The sequence below is a fragment of the Bos indicus x Bos taurus genome, chromosome 1 (genome assembly GCF_003369695.1).
Source record: "Bos indicus x Bos taurus breed Angus x Brahman F1 hybrid chromosome 1, Bos_hybrid_MaternalHap_v2.0, whole genome shotgun sequence".
NCBI classification, from domain to species: Eukaryota; Metazoa; Chordata; class Mammalia; order Artiodactyla; family Bovidae; genus Bos; species Bos indicus x Bos taurus.
The window spans coordinates 10,194,899-10,212,885 of NC_040076.1; the positions used below are offsets into that span (position 1 = coordinate 10,194,899).

The 17,987-nt window shown below is 40.6% G+C and overlaps 1 protein-coding gene across 7 annotated transcripts in view; it reads left to right on the forward strand.

Annotated features, from left to right (window-relative positions):
- Positions 1 to 17,987, forward strand: part of APP (amyloid beta precursor protein) — a 312,804-nt gene that overhangs the window by 193,370 nt on the left and 101,447 nt on the right. For all 7 annotated transcript variants that reach the window (XM_027543466.1, XM_027543506.1, XM_027543608.1 and 4 more), the window contains one exon: positions 9,822 to 9,955. In XM_027543466.1, the coding sequence (XP_027399267.1) occupies positions 9,822 to 9,955 (134 nt within the window). The remainder of the gene's footprint in view (positions 1 to 9,821; positions 9,956 to 17,987) is intronic.

Genomic DNA, 17,987 nt, shown 5'->3' on the forward strand with positions numbered 1-17,987 from the left:
GAATCCCTTGGACAGAGGAGCCTGGTGGGCTATAGTCTATAGGGTCACAAAGAATCAGACACAACTGAAGTGACTGAACACACATGCATGCAAGGGCAAGGTTGCAGTTGCTCTTCTGAGTTTTCTACTTCAGTGTAAGCACTGCTAGAGAAGCAGAGAATAAACCAGCAACCCCCTGGGTTGGACGTGTGCATGATTTACCTCTTCTGTTTCATCTTGGTTTCATAGAGTCCCAACTTATGGTAGAGAAGGGCCATCTGTAGACACGCCGTGTGGCCTTGCTACACAGATTACTCGACATCTAAAATGCACTTTGGGATCGTGTTCATGGCCATAGGGTCTGTGCAAAGGTTTAGCTCTAACCTCATGCAGGTTTGGGGTAAAGATTGATTTCTAGGCACATCAGAATGATCCAGAGAGCACAAAAATAGACTAGTACACTTCCAGAGAATATAAAAGGAATTGGAACACATCAGATAAGGCCAAACCACTGTCCCCAAACTCTGAAGTTATTGCCTTAGACGCTATTTGCAAACAGTGGATAACCCCTGTGTGGCCTTTGAATAGAAGGTGCTGTCCCAGCTTTGCAGTGCCCTGTCATAATGCCAAGGCCATCTCGTCTTTGGCCAGACTTGAAACATTGTTCTTCACCATTCTTGTTCTTCTGATTGTGAAAGAGCAAATATTAGTTCCTGTTAGCACATTCTCTCATACTAATGGAACTCTGATGTTTCTTATGAAACTGCCAGGCATTACTAAAAACAATTAAAAGCATTAAAAGATACAGTGGTACATTAAATTATGTGCTACATCAGTGCCAATAAATTCGGTTCCATTGACAAGTATGAGAAGCCATGTCTTTCGTATCCAGAAATTGTCATGATAAAAGCAATGCTTTTTTCCACCAGACTATCACAGTGAAAAAACCAAAGATTGAAAACAATTGATTTGCTTAGCAAACCAGCATTTAAAAAAAAAAAATCTCATTTACTAAGAACAGTAAAAAATGCCCTCATATGTGTGCTCTCTTCCTTAGCTCTTTCCAAAGAAGAAGTGGATAGCTCAGTAAGAGTCAGCAATGGGGAAAAGGGATAGTTAAGGAATTTGAGATTGACATGTACACACTGCTGTATTTCAAATGAATAATCAACAGGGACCTACTATATAGCATGAGGAACTCTGCTTAATGTTATGCGACAGCCCAGATGGGAGGGGAATTAGGGGGAGAATGGATACATGGGTATATTTGACGGAGTCTGTTTGCTGTCCACCTGAACTATCATAACATTGTTAATTGGCTATATCCCAATATAGAAGACTTCCCTATAGCTCAAACAGTAAAGAATCTGCCTGTGAGGCAGGAAACCAGGGTTCGATCCCTGGGTTGGGAAGTTCCTCTGGAGAAGGGAATGGTAATCCACTCCAGAATTCTTGCCTGGAGAATTCCATGGACGGAGAAGCCTGGCGGGCTACAGTGCGTGGAGTTGCAAAGAGTTGGACACGACTGAGTGACTAACATGCACAGTCCAATATAAAATAAAAAGTTTAATAAATAAATTAAAATTATGTACATTATGTTCGATCACAGTCATCATACAAAATAACCTCCAAGTTATGTGAATATAGTATATAGTATGTTATGTATATTTTACCATAATAAAAATTGTATGAAATTCAGGGAAAAGAAAGTCAGCAAATATTTTCTATAAAAGGCCAGTGAGTCAATATTTTAGGTTGTGCAGGCAAATGGTCTCTGTTATAAGTACTCAACTTGGCAGTAATAGTGTGAGAGCATTCTCATATAATAGGTAAATGAATAGATACAGCTGTGTCCCAATAAAACTTTATTTAGCAAAAGAGACCAGCAGGCCAACGCCTGATTTAATAAGCCCGTTGAGCCTGGGACATGTTGCTACTAACTTTAATTTCGAGGGACCCCAGCAAAGTTAACCCAATACTTGCCTTCAATAAGTTGACAGTTTAATCAATATGATGAGACTCAAGGATGTGCCAGAATTAAATAAAACAAAATGCACAAGTGAAGGGAAAGATTGCTGTGAGAGACTGACAAAGAATGAAACTAGTTTTATCCTGAAGACCTCCATAGAGGTTAAGAACTCTATCGGCTTTCATGGCTATGTGCGTCACTCAGCTGTGTCCAGCTCTTGGTAGCCCCATGGACTGTAGCCCACCAGGCTTCTCTGTCCATGGGATTTCCCAGGCAGGAATGCTGGAGCGGGTTGCCGTTTCCTCCTCCAGTGGATCTTCCTGACCCAGAGATCGACAGTCTCTATGAAAGTGGACAATACTGAAGATCTTGACTTTTTGAACTCATCTACTGAGCGTCAGGTGACTATGGAAGGTCATCCCTTTATGGTCCACTGTGAATGAAATGGAACCCAGCTCTGACAAGTTGACAAAAATACAGTAACTGAAGCTTACGATGTCCTGAATGCCAGGGAATGTCACTGTGACTTCACACATGGTTTTCAGATTCAGACTGAACTTGCTCTTAGGTTTTGGTGCATTGCGCTAAATAGGGTGTAAATATTAACAAAAATCACACCATCATTCATCTCATTTCACATATTTGACAAAATTCCCCCGTCAGTACTTGTCCATAAGACATAAAAAAGAAATAAAGCTTGACTAGAGTAAACACAGCCCAGATAACATTTTTATTACCTTCTGTCCACACAATGCATCGATAACCTGCCAACTATGATTGCACTGACTATAAAATAAGCGTGATACAAGGGCATATCCATGGAAGTGCTTTTGTTCTTTTTTTTTTGTCTTGTAGAGAGTCCGGTATCACATGTAAAGATCACAAACTTTATTTGCACATTATAAATGTCTCATCTAACTAGGACTTGATAAATATTTGAGCTTAGAAGGCATTAGGGATTTTCGTTATTTTGCAGTTGGAGGAATAGACTTTTTTTCTTTTTTTTTTTAAAGTTGGGGTGGCAGTCTATATACTCTGCCATGTTGCGAGATGAAATTTTTTCATCAAATCTTCCTTTACAGGCTTTTATTCCGTACATATCAATTACCCTTATTGCTACCCATCATATAAATCACAGTCAGTTCATGTGACTGCATTGCTAGCTCCATATAAAATAGGATTTTCAGTGATAGGGCAGTGACTGGGTAGGTCTTAATTTACTCTTATCTTGGGTTGTCAATGCTATAGAGATAAATTGTCTTTTTGCTGATGAAAGGAGACCCACCAAATTTTCTTGCTAGAATCTAACATGTATATATTGACTAAATGCCATTCATGGGTGTCTGCTTAGAGAGGTAGTCATAGTTGTTAGTGTTTGAAGATGGTTTCTCCTTTTGTATCCTGTGCCTTAAAATTATGTGTCACCCCTAGAGATTGAGGAAATGAACAAATATCAAAATGATCAGGGCAATTTTGCACAATCAGGGCCATGTCTCTGATACCCAGTTCTTGCTGTCTTTACTATGACTATGACAGGGAGTATTATGCAGTGATTACAAAATCAGAACTACAATGAGCATTTGGTGCATTTGCAGCTAAATTTGATTGTGTCCCTGACACAGGGGTTCTCCATCTGTGCTAAGAAAGGGATCTCTGCCACATCCCATCTTGGCTACCTGATGGGAAGAGCCAACTGATCGCAAAAGACCCTGATGCAGGGAAAGACTGAGGGCAAGAGGAGAAGGGGGCGACAGAGGATGAGATGGTTGGATGGCATTGCTGACTCAATGGACATGAGTTTGAGCAAACTCCCGGAGATGGTCAATGACAGGGAAGCCTGGCGCGCTGCGGTCCATGGGGTCGCAAAGTCGGACAGGACTTAGCGACTGAACAACAGCCACCACATCCAAAGACAATAGGCATCTTTATTTGAAGTAACTTCCCTTTAAATTATTAAATTTTCTAGGAGGAAACAAAGGGATGAAGATGTTTCCTTGGCACCATGTCACCAATGATGGTAGTGGAGTTTTGTGGCAGGAACATCGGGTGCAGCACCAGAGTTTGTAATAAATTGAAAGCAAATCCACTTTTCTCCCCCACCATCCTCACCCCCTCAAAAAGTAGAGCTGTGGCTGATACTAACAGAGATTACAGTGTGAAGTGGAAATGTTGTGATAGGCATGGATGCATCGTTATCAAAACTGAAGTGAACCTTCACCGACTTGTGAAAACAATACTAACCTTTAGTATTAGGTTACCTGTGGTCTGTGGTTTAGGAAACAGCATTCAGGGGTGAGAAAAAGAAGCCAACCTATGCCCTTTCTCATGGCTCTGTATGTGGGCATTGGCAGTACCTTCCATGAGAACCCCTCACCACCTCCCTGCTAACTTTCCAAGCCATCCTCATCTTCATCTTTTATTAATACTCTTGAAAGATCACCTTCTGCTTTGTCCCTTAGCAGACAAAACAGTCCTTTTATTATTTATTTATTTTTGATGTGAACCATTTCTTAAGATCTTTATTGGATTTTTTTTTACAATATTGCTTCTGTTTTATGTTGTGTTTTTTTTGGCCCCAGGGCATGTGGGATCTTACCTCCCCAACCAGGAATCGAACCCACACCCACAGCATTGCAAGGTGACGTCTAAACCACTGAACCACCAGCAAAGTCCCTGAAATGATCCTCTTAGAACACATCACATCAGTCTTCTCTCCTCCAGACAACCCCCGTGGGCTTCTCACAGTCCTTACCGTGGCTTCAAGGCCCTTCATAGTCTGTCGCCTTTTCCTTTCGCCCTGTCTCACTTGCTTCCTCGCTTCTGGTCACATAGACCTTGCTCCTCTTGGGATTTGCCAGGCACACTCACCTCCAAAGGCCTTTGCGCTAGTTTCTTCATCAGCCTGTTCTTCCAGCAGGTAACTCGGAAATAAGACTTCAGTTCAGCTCTTCGTGTAAACCTCACCTTGTGAATTAGGCCGAGCCTGGCCGCCTACTTACTGCTGCAGTCTCCCCCCACCTTCCTGGCACTCCTATTTTTCCTTAACCCTGCTCTTGTTTCTTTGTCTTCACAATACAGATCACATTGTAACAATGTGATTTACTGTTGTCTTGGTGTGTGTACAGTGCTGTTTGTTTCTCTCACTAGAATGTAACTCCACCAGGAAACCGGTCTTTGTTTCACTCACTGGTTTCTGCCATGGGTTTTAGGGGCTGTAATATTTGTTGATTTGTTGAGTGGAGGAATAAAGAAATGAACAGGCACACACTCGAGACGGCGGAGTCTACATCCCAGCTGCTATGCAGCTTCTCAGATACCTCTAACCTCCCAGGTTTGCAAAAAAGAAAAACAACAGGAACCTTCTTGAAAGCATTACTCACCCAGAATGCCACTGAATTCTTGGAAGCAGGATGTTTCAGACTGTGGCAGTCACATGCTATGAATCGAAACTGCATTTCTGTTTCGTGTTTTTATTTGGTATTACTTTAGACACCCATTCTTAGTATTAAAAGGAATACAACTATATTCTATGAAGCTGTGATGAGACTAGACTAAGAAAAGCAATATGAAGGTCCCTTAAAAGTTAAATGCCTATGCACATGATTGAGTGGGCTGCTAATGATTTGGCAGCTGGAAGTCATAAGTTAGAGCTGAAGATGGTTAAGGCTGATTTTCCGCAGAAGGGCGAATAGACCGAGTGGGCATGCTTGCAGGAGGCACGAAGAAGCGTGAACAGAGACCACAGGCTAAAAGATCATTCAGATTCAAGCTCAAGGAGCTCTCTCTCCTGACCTCTGTTTATCATAGCCCTACTGCTGCTGCTGAACGCTGGTTGGAGGTCATCCACCAGATAGTATTCAGAGCAGGAAACTATTTGTTACAAAATAGGCTAGCGGTTATCATAACAAAGCATATCTTTTGCCAATACAGGTTGTTCATTAACAAACCAAACCCTTCCCAGTTCCCCAGACATGTCGATGGATTAGCCCCTTACTGCTTAAATATTAACTTTATAGCCTCTTCATGGTTTACCCAATCCTGAATTCAGACTTACTTGTGTGTGTCTAGGGATGTGAGTAAGTTGTTGATAGTCTTTCCTTTCTACACAATAAACGTGTAACAGGCTAATGTTTTTTTCCTCCCCACACATTAAATGAGAACACAATAAAGTCCCTAGCACAGTAGACACTAATGAATGGAGGATATTATTATTTGGCCAACCTGGAAATCTGAGCCTGTATCAGTTTTTAAGGAATCTCAGAGGTCTCTGAACAGGATAACTGCTTTATGTTTTTTGTTTTTTAAAAAAATACAACAAAAATAAACTCTCCAGTTAGTTTCTATTTTCTAAAGTGGTTTAAGTGACCAGTGGTGTACAGCTTCCTGTTCCCCTGTGGCCTGGAACATTCCTGACATTCCTTGACGGTCCTTCCCCCAAAGGAAGCACCTTGAAAGGGTAGGGGCAGTAGGGCACAGGCTTTCCTGCCCCTGCCTACCATGCTTGTTATCATCTCTCTGGCCTGCCATGGACTTGATCACAAAATAACGGCCAGTCCTGGTGTGACCATGTCTGTAGGATGTAGGAAAATTAAGAACATAGATGCTGAGCTCTCTGAACAAACTTGAAACATTTTCCCTTTTCTCCTCACCAGCTGCAGGGCAATCATAACAGTATACTACATTCATTTTAAAATATGAAGATGTATCATTCATCTCTCCTTGACTAGACAGTGATCTGATTTCTGATTGGTGTGAGTACAGGAAATTTTCAATGACTTACACCAATTGAGATAGAGGGCAAGTGCGAATGACTAAGAAGTTTGAATTAAAAATTAAAAGAAGGAATTCTCTGGTGGTCCCATGGTTAGGACTCTGAGCTTCCACTTCAGGAAATGAACAGGGATCACAGGTTCAGTTCCTGATTGGGGAACTAAGATCCCACATGCCACAGCATGGCCAAAAAATTAAAAAGAAAAGGAAAGAAAGACAGCTTCTCTTAAAGTCCTCAACCAAAGGAAGCATCAGGGGCCAGCAACAAGGATTTACTGAGAAAGATTCCTCAATTAAATGAAATACATTTGTAATAAAAGATTTGTATTTACTTCCTTGTTCCCAAAATTTGTTTTAATACTTTAAATATTTTTCATCCTGTTAATATAACTTGCTTGCTGATTTCTTCATTATTCTTTAATTCTTAATATTACAATGCTACATTTCAACTTAGGCTAATAAGATTACAGTGGATTCGGATTGTAGTGTTTCTCTCTTTCCATAAAACAGTAGATCTGCGAATTATAAGAGCTGGAGAAAACCATAAGTTACTTCCTACTTGTGACTTTTACAATTTCAGTTTTCCAAACAGGGTGCCATGCTATGGTTACTGTTGGCTATCTTGATCTGTGAATATGACCCTAAACCTTTATACATTTTCATTTATCCAAAATGTAAAATACAGTTAGCCTAATTATAGCATTCTGTCAGGTTATACTATGCCAAAAGAACTTTAATTTGTTCTCATTTGCTATCAGCAAAGATGAGAAAATGATTAAAACCTTGGGAAAAATGCTAAATACTACTTCCATGTCAGGTGGGGACATGACATGCATATCGATATATGCATATTGCATATTGATTTGCTTAAGTTGATGTAGAAAAACATGTACCTTTGTTTTTTAAGCCAAAAAAACTTAATTGAAAATTATTTCTCAGTCTTAAAAATTAGGATACATTTTTAGTAATTTCAGCCTTTTATGCAAATCATACTGAAGATTTTTTAGAAAAGTACATATTTTTTTTCCTCTCCATGGTACCTCATGGTCCTATGTGTAATTCATTTTCAGTAGATGTGAAATAAAAGTAGCTGGTTCTTCCCGTGGTTAGGATAAGTGCTAAGATTTGAATTAGGATAGAACAGTGAGCAAAGGAGAAGGGCAGGGTGCTAACGTGAATGAAGCGCCCTGTGTACCACCCTTTCTGTGGAGTGACAGACACGTGGGGCGGCATCTCATTTTCCCAGCACTCCTAATAAGTTGGCATGTTGTCACCGCTGGATAGATGAATAAACTGGAACATGGAGTGCTTAAGTCACTTGCCCTGGGTCACAGCTCATCTAAGAAAGACTGAATCAAGCTGTGATTGAAACCATGGTGTGCCCGATTACACAGTTGGTGTTCTTTTCCTCCTTTCTTCCTTTTTGCGGCTGAATACATACTCCCTTGTCTATTACACAGAAGATGGGGGCTGATGTCTTTCAATACATATACCCTCTGCCAATTTCAGACCAGTCAACTCAAAAATCCCCTGGTATTTTGGGGAAAAAAAATTTCAGTAATATGCCCTGCCTCCTTCCTTCCACTTCAGAAAAACATCTGGATTGACAACTAAACTGCTTTTATTTTTTTTAGAAAAGAATTATTACATAGTGATTGAAGTAGAAGGGAAGAAATAAGAATGAATAGTTCTCTCTTTAAGATTAGATTCATTATTTAATTACGTAACAAGAAAGCGTTCTTGTTTTAGAGCCTTTAGATGGGAACATTCCAGATGTTTTTTTTCCCCTTGCTGTTCAGTCATGGACTTCTGTCTGACTCTTTGAAACCCCATGAAGCACTCCAGGCTTCCCTGTTCTCCACTATCTCCCCGAGTTTGCTCAAACTCATGTCCATTGAGTTGGTGATACCAACCAACCATCTCATCTTCTGCCCCCGCTTCTCCTTTTGCCTTCAATCTTCCAAACATGTGTAAAAGATACTTATCTTACTGTTTAGCTTCAAAATGAGCTAGCAATTAATTCTTCTCACTTAAATTCTTTTTGTAATATTAGATCTCAAATATAATAATAAAGTAATCAGGTAAGGTTAGCAAAGAAGAATACTTAGATTGGTGATGGTTGACTAATCTTTTGAATAAAACACTTAAATTGATTTGGCTTGAGAATATAGTGAAAACACCTAATTTCATTTTTTGGGTTGAACATGCTTTCTTCTTTAAATCAAAATCTTGTTTTCTTTTCATGTTGGTTTTTTTTTTTAATAGGCTCATAAATGCTCTGAATTCTCACTAGTCATTACTGATCTTTTGTAAAACTGCTGGTATAGGCATTATAATTTACTCGGCTCATGAACTTCAGACATCTTTGCTTTATAGTACATACACTCTTCAATTTTATGGGTATTTATTTTTCTACATAATATAGCAGTATGTGTTGCAATTCAGGAATATCCCTCAGCAGTCTTAGTGGAATTCAAAATAGAAATCAGTTTCCTTTTGACAACTGCTGTAATGAATTGGTTGACTACTGCCAAATTGTGAAGATAGAAAGCTCCTTTTGTGATTTCAAAAATGAATGTATTGACATTTATGAATTTTTCAGTAATGTTTCAGATACTTTCTGACCAGATATCTAAAATCCAGTGTAGGATTTTCTTCATTCTGAGGTGCAGTTATTCTGCAGTATGCTGATTTTGAGATTTCCTTGCCCTTTTCAGAAATCTTAAGGTGTGATGTTGATACCACCATTTACTTTCAGGATTACAAACATTACTGTCTCAAAACATAGGGATCTGATGCAGCATATCTGTGTTAAACAACTGTTTTTGCTCTATGCATGCTTGTTTTGCAGGGAATTTTAAAGATATTAAAATCACAAAAAAGAACTATTTACCAGATTTTCCTTCACCTTATTCTTAAAAGGGGTGAAAGACATCCATACTGTGCTGCAAAATGTCTCATGGTCTTTTAAACGGCATTAACATCTTGTTCGTGCTTCTTTACTAAATTCTTTGTTCTGGAACAATCAGAAAATAAGGTTTTCTTTTGAAATGACTGGATGTTCTGTCACTCTCCTTAAACCTTCTTTCCTTCTGTGTTATAGTTCCTACAACAGCAGCCAGCACCCCTGACGCCGTTGACAAGTATCTTGAGACTCCTGGAGATGAGAATGAACACGCCCATTTCCAGAAAGCCAAGGAGAGGCTGGAGGCCAAGCACCGCGAGAGGATGTCCCAGGTACGTGTGGCTCTCCATCCTTTAGCCCTACCACACTGGGAAATCTGGATTTGCCCCGTCTCTGTCTCGCCAGGGGCCCTGTGACTAACGAATGCCCAGGGGTCAGTGGTGGTTGTTCTTTAGTCGCTGAATTATGTCCAATTCTTTGCAACCCCGTGGATTGTAGCCCACCAGCCTCCTTCTGTCCATGGGATTTCCCAGGCAAGAATACTGGGTTGCCATTTCCTTCTCCAAGTGAACTTCCTGACCCAGAGATCAAACCCTTGTCTCATGCATTGACAGGTAGATTCTTTACCACTGAGCCACCAGGGAAGCCCCCTGGGGTAAGGGCCTTTAATTTAATCCAGATCTTAAAGACATAATATTTTAAGTGTTTGCTATAAGGGCACCAATTTGGGGGTTTTTTGCATTGTCCTTGAACTTGCCACCTAGGAAAGATCTTGGTATAGCACTATAGTAAAATTTTGTTGGCACAAATTAAGTTGTATGTACACCTTTCTTGATGGTTTTGTCATTCTGTGTTTAGGGTGGTCCTATAACCATGATGTCCTAAATTTAAATCCCTTTAACTGTTCTTTAGCAAAGATGAATATTTTCGTATGAAATAAACTTTGAGCCTAACATTTCTTACAGAGTTAATTCATAAGACTATAGGAGCTTAAAACCAAAGTACATCATAATGATCTAGTCCCATTAGTCATCTAGTCCTATAAATGATAGATAATGCAATAAAGGTTCAAGAGTTTGGCTTCTCAGAGAGACATTTGGAACCCAAGCGTATCTTGCTCCTGGTACAATGCTTTTCTCACTACACTGGCCTGAAAACCCTGGTTTTTTTAAAATCGTGCATGTGTGCTCAGTTCAGTTCAGTCGTTCAGTTGTGTCCAACTCTTTGCAGCCCCAGGGACTGCAGCATGCCAGGCTTCCCTGTCCATCACCAACTCCCGGAGCTTGCTTGAACTCATGTCCATTGAGTAGGTGATGCCATCCAACCATCTCATCCTCTGTCATCCCCATCTCCTCCTGCCTTCAATCTTTCCTAGCATCAGAGTCTTTTCTAATGAGGCAGTTCTTCCCATCAGCAGGCCAAAGTGTTGGAGCTTCAGCTTCAGTATCAGTCCTTCCAATGAATATTCAGGACTGATTTCCTTTAGGATGGACTGGTTGGATCTCCATAAGTCCAAGGGACTCTCAAGAGTCTTCTCTAACACCACAGTTCAAAAGCATGAATTCTTTGGTGCTCAGCTTTCTTTGTAGTACAACTCTCACATCCATACGTGACTATTGGAAAAACCATAGCTTTGATTTTGTCGGCAAAGTAATGTCTTTGCTTTTTAATATGCTGTCTAGGTTGGTCATAGATTTCTTCCAAGGAGCAAGCGTCTTTTAATTTCATGGCTGCGGTCACCATCTGCAGTGATTTTGATGGTGGTTTAGTCACTAAGTCGTGTCTGACTTTTGCAACCCCATGGAATGTAACCTGCCAGGCTCCTCTGTCCTTGGGATTCTCCAGGGAAGAATAATGGAGTGGGTTGCCATTTCCTTCTCCAGGGGATCTTCCCGATCAAGGAATCGAACCCAGGTTTCCTGCATTGCAGGCAGATTTTCACTGACTGAGCTATGAAGGAAGCCCCAAAAATGTGATTTAGAAGCCCCCAAAATAAAGCCTCTCACTGTTTCCATTATTTCCCCATCTATTTGCCATGAAGTGACGGGGCTGGATGTCATAATCTTAGTTTTTTTAAAATGTTGAGTTTTAAACCAATGTTTTCGCTCTCTTCTTTCATTTTCATCAAGAGGCTCTTTAGTTCCTCTTCTCTTTCTCTCATAAGATTGGTGTCATCTGCGTATCTGAGGTTATTGATATTTCTCCCGACAATCTTGATTCCAGCTTGTGCTTCATCCAGCCTGGCATTTTACATGATGTACCCTGCATATAAGTTAAATAACCAGGGTGATAATATATAGCTTTGATGTACTCCTCTCCCAGTTTGGAAGAGTCTGTTGTTCCATGTCCAGTTCTAACTGTTGCTTCTTGACTTGCATACAGATTTCTCAGGAGGCAGATAAGGTGGTCTGGTATTCCCATCTCTTGAAGAATTTTGCACAGTTTGTTGTGATCCACACAGTCAAAGGCTTTGGTGTAGTCAGTAAAGCAGAAATAGATGTTTTTCTGGAACTCCCTTGCTTTTTTCGATGATCCAGCGTATGTTGGCAATTTGATCTCTGGTTCCTCTGCCTTTTCTAAACCCAGCTTGAACATCTGGATGTTCACGGTTCTTCATGTACTGTTGAAACCTGGCTTGGAGAATTTTGAGCATTATCTTGCTAGCATGTAAGATGAGTACAATTGTGCGGTAGTTTGAACATTCTTTGGCATTGCCTTTGTTTGGGATTGGAATGAAAACTGACCTTTTCCAGTCCTGTGGCCACTGCTGAATTTTCCAAATTTGCTAGCATATTGATGTAGTAGTTTAATAGCATCATATTTCAGGATTTGAAATAGCTCAATTCCATCACCTCCGTTAGCTTTGTTAGTGATGCTTCCTAAGGCCCACCTGATTTCACATTCCAGGATGTCTGGCATGTATGCTCAGTCACATCTAACTCTTTTTCAACCCAATGGACTGTAGCCTGCCAGGCTGCTCTGCCCATGGGATTCTCCAGGCAAGAATACTGGAGTGGGTTGCCATTTCCTCCTGTAGAATTTGTATGTAGTAATACCAACCACAAATTAAGGTATGCCTGCTACCAGGTGCTGGATATTGCATTGAAAGTGAAAGTGTTGGTTGCAATCCATGGACTGCAGCCCTCCAGGTTCTTCTGTCCATGGAATTCTCCAGGGGGTCTTCTCAACCCAGAGATTGAACCCAGGTCTTCTGCATTGCTTACAGATTCTTAACCTTCTGAGCAATTAGAGGTAGATAATACTGAGGATTTTAGCCCTTTCTAGATTCTTCAGTCATTAAACAAATATGTGTCCATCACTTACTTCCAATCACCTTTCCAACTTGTAGTCTATATGAAGAAATAATAGGAAAAGTTATATTTAAGAAACATACATGAGTGAATGAAGAAAGATCTCAGGTTAAAGTCAACCACACTTTTTTGGTGTTAATATTCTGTAAATATCAGAAGATGTAACTGATTTTTGTCATGTTAAGCACATATACATCAAAGTTCTCTTGATAAACACTGAACAAGATTCATGAACCTGGCATAAATTTTGTAAGATCATAATCTGTCTTTAGTAGAGGACATTGATCATAGGTTTTTAGTTTTCTGGTGATTTGACATCTGAGGCCTTCCTAATCCCAGGGAGATTGTCCCTCCCAGGGCTGGCCACTTCCTAGGGTTAGCAGATGACTGGCCTGCAAGGGCTCCTTTCATAATCACAGCCACCAATCCAAAGGCCGTACCCCTCAGCTACCCTCTTTACAGTCTCTTACGCTTCAGTCCACTATCACCTGCCCTTCGCACCCCAAGGCTAAGTATCAGACAATGCGGGACAGCCCCCGTACCCCAGCGCCCATCCAGAGTATTCACACTAGCCAGTTTTATACCCGTTAAGCCTGCCTACCCTGCCTTGCACATTTCTTCCCACAAAAGCCACAGTGAAGGTTCCTCCCACAGTTTTCCTTCACTCCCTTTGCCTCCTGACCTCCCTGGTGCTTTTCTGTGTCACCCTCAACCCCCCTGACCCTCTGCCACATGGCATGACATGTCACCTCCTCTTGGGAACTGTGACTTAAAGTTTTTTCAGTGGCAGTGGTCTTCTCCTCTGTTGGCTTCACCTACCTAAATAAAAATAAAACCTGTATTTAACCATAGAACTTCTAATGTATCTGGAAAGACACTTTTTTTTTTTTTAATGAGTCATCAGAGAAATTTGGAACTACTTAGGAATAATAACATTGGAGAAGGAAATGGCAACCCACTCCCGTGTTCTTGCCTGGAGAATCCCAGGGATGGGGGAGCCTGGTGGGCTGCCGTCTATGGTGTTGCACAGAGTTGGACATGACTGAAGTGACTTAGCAGCAGCAGCAGGAATAATAACATTAAAGGAAAAACCCCATAATTACAGTACTTGGGCTCTAGAGTATAAGGTGCAGGTATAGTTGTTGCCTATGATGAAAACTTAAAAGCAAATTGAACTAGAAAGGTAGCTAGGGATTTCCACGGTGCTTTAATGGTTAAGACTCTGCACTTCCACTGTGGAGGGTGTGGGTTTGATCCTGGTCAAGGAACTAAGATCCCACATGCTGTGCAGCTCAGCCAAAAAATAAGTAAAAGTAAAAAAAAATAAAGTAGAAAGCTAGCTAGAGTGGAATAGTGAGGTTTCACCTGAAGCCAGTTCTTCTGAATAATAGGATTTTCTTTAGGAAAGATACAAACAATATAGAATCACAATTAAGAACGATGAGTATCACCCGCCACACTTGTTGCCACAGAATAGACATCTTTGAAACTTCAGTCCGGTCTCATTGCTTGTTTGTGAAGCTTTTAGGACCTTCTTATTGCCCTCAGGATCCACTTATGAGAGAATGGGGCCCCCAAAAAGAATGATAAAAAAATAAACACTGAATGCACGGCTTGGCATTTCCAGTGCCTGCCCAGGCACCCCAACCCCCTGCACCCCAACTCCAGCCTTCCGTACTTCCTCTCCTACCTCAACTGCCAACATCCTCGTATAGGCAGCCTTAAACCACTCTGCTCAACACACGTTCAGCTCATCGTGGACTTCTCTTTGGTCTCAGCGTTGAACTCTGGAAAGGAACCAACTCTTCTTCACGTGAACGCTTCTCAGTCATTGCTCACAGTCACATAGTCCTCAGAGTGGGACAAAGTCATTCCTCTTTGTATTTAATTAAATATTTTGCTTGCCAGTTTTATTCCTCCAGGTGGATTATAATTGTTCAGTCCCTATACATGTGTATAAGGTGCCTTCCTAACCTTACACTTCTATCTTGAACCCACCTAATCACTATTTTTTTAAAGAAAAGACAGATTCTGAATTCTTCTCAGTATTTATTGGTCATTTTGATTCTATGAATTAAACGGATGTCAAATATTCTTTTCAGATACTATAGATCTCTCCAGAAGAGTAACTTCATTTCAGTTTAGCACACCTGTTTAAGCCATGACTTCGTTCATATATGTTTTGATGGACTTTCTTTGTCTTCTAGTCATTACCCATATCTGAGATAATTTAAAGAATGTTATCCTGGAGCAGAGAATGTTGTCTGTTACATCCCAGTGATCATGGAAGTATGAGATGCTTGAGATCAACATTTATCATCATAATTTAATGTACTGAATTCTGGGCACTGTTTGACTTTGAACTTGCCTGCCTCCTAAATCTCTCTGTATTAGTTGTCATTTTCTCTGCATGAAGCAGCCAAGTCTTTGAAGACCTATAAATCCAAATGATACGGAGGCTTCTGTGCATGCAGTGGAAAATTGCTTTATAAGACTATAGGGGGCCACCGTGAAGTCTAGATCTGGAGAATTGTTAATTTAAAAATATCATGTTTTAAAATGATTTTTATTGTAGTTTTTGTTATTTGTTTTCTTACAAATACAGAGAATTTGAAGGGTTTGGGTATTTGGAGTGTTTTTGTTGTTGGGGCGCATGGTAACTCTGAACTTACAGACTTTTGTTGTTTTCTGTTGTGAACGGAAAAGGGAATGGCAGCCAACTCCGGTATTTTTGCCTGGAGAATCCCATGGACAGAGGAGCCTGGTGGGCTGCAGACCATGGGGTCACAGAGAGTTGGACATGACTGAGTGACTAACACACACATGTGTTATGAATAGTATCTAGCAAATACAAGAATCCAATCATTTATTACATATTATTTAATGGTTTTAATATATCCTTCAAATGAAGTTCTTCAAAATGGAAGTTGACCTTTCTCGGCATTTGTTATTTTTAAGATAAGCATCAGTATCTTAGGAACAGCCTTTTCTCCTGTCACCAAATATAAATAAACGTAGCTCACCTGTTGGATTTGCCGTTATATCACGGCCGATTGGGCTACAGGGGACAGTAACATGGTCTTTAGAGCCACAGAGATCTCAGTTTACATCTGTCCTTCTCCATTTTTTTCCTGCCTGACTTTGAGCAGGTAACTTAACCTGGTTTGTAAAAATGGGGATGTCCATGCCTAATCTCACAGGCTGGTGTGAGGAATCAATCAAACAAAAGAGGTTTTGTAGAGCTCTCAATCCTGGAGCTGGTATTTAGCAGGTCAAGAGTGATCTGATGCATTATCAGTGAACCTCAGTGGAAACCATTTGTTCAAAAGGAGCTACTGTGCCCACTGTGTGTCTATCTTTCAGTAAGTAGGCCTAGTGTGATGGTGCAGGCACGCTATTTTATTCACAAAGGTGTAGATATTCTTCAGTTGCTCTGAGAATCAAAAATTTATTTCATTTTTATAGGAATGCTTATTTTCAATTTATTAGTTAAGTTCAGTTCAGTTCAGTCGTGTCCAACTCTTTGCGACCCCATGAATCCCAGCATGCCAGGCCTCCCCGTCCATCACCATCTCCCGGAGTTCACTCAAACTCATGTCCATCAAGTCAGTGATGCCATCCAGCCATCTCACCTCTGTTGTCCCCTTCTCCTCCTGCCCCCAATCCCTCCCAGCATCAGAGTCTTTTCCAATGAGTCAACTCTTCCCATGAGGTGGCCAAAGTACTGGAGTTTCAGCTTTAGCATTAGTCCTTCCAGTAAACACCCAGGACTGACTTCCTTTAGAATGGACTGGTTGGATCTCTTTGCAGTCCAAGGGACTCTCAAGAGTCTTCTCCAACACCACAGTTCAAAAGCATCAATTCTTCTGCACTCAGCTTTCTTCACAGTCCAACTCTCACATCCATACACGACCACTGGAAAAACCATAGCCTTGACTAGACGGACCTTTGTTGGCAAAGTAATGTCTCTGCTTTTGAATATGCTATCTAGGTTGGTCATAACTTTCCTTCCAAGGAGTAAGCGTCTTTTAATTTCCTGGCTGCAATCACCATCTACAGTGATTTTGGAGCCCCAAAAAATAAAGTCTGACACTGTTTCCACTGTTTCCCCATCTATTTCCTATGAAGTGATGGGACCAGATGCCATGATCTTCATTTTCTGAGTATTGAGCTTCAAGCCAGCTTTCTCACTCTCCTCTTTCACTTTCATCGAGGCTTTTTTAGCTAAGTAAGTCTCCTTAATTATTCCATGGATTCCCCTGCTCAAAGCTGAAAGTTCTGAATATTGAAAGGGAGATGGTAAATTTCAGATGTAATACAGGAAATCAGTTCTTCACATTCCAATAAAACATTTGATTTCTCTCTCAAACTAATTTTGAGATTCCTTACGTGAGGAATTCATAGTAGAATACAGCCACCGTGAACATTCTCGAGGCAGGAAATTGAAGTATTTTTATTGCAAGGCTTATCTCATCTATAAAGTAGAAGTAGCCTTCGGTTGCCTCATCTCACAAGTGCCCTTCATTAACTTCTTGGAGCCACCGAAGTATCTGGGGGAATGTGTTTCATTCCTTCAGTATTCTATTCTTGTTCATAGCAGCCTGGTGTCTCAATTTTTCTCTGAACATGCTAGATTATTTTTTATAGGCTCTTCGCTTGTAATAGGGGCTTCCCTGGTGGCTCAGATGGTAAAGAATGTGCCTGCAATGCAGGAGACCTGGCTTCTGTCCCTGTGTTAGGAAGAGACCCTGAAGAAGGGAACAGCTACCCACTCCCATGTTCTGGCCTGGAGAATTCCATGGACTGTATAGTCCATGGAGTTGCCAAGAGTCAGACACAACTGAGCAACTTTCACTTGCACTTGTGATAGAAAATTCATTCCATCCTTTTTCCTCATAATTTCATGAAAGCAACATGAAGCCTGTCCTGTATTTTCTACAATGAATCAAAGCTAATAAACAATAAATAATTTAAAACTGTCTTGATGATGTGATATTCTCATAGAACTTCTCTATCCATAGTTATTTATGGAAAGCTTTTTTGTTGTTGTTGT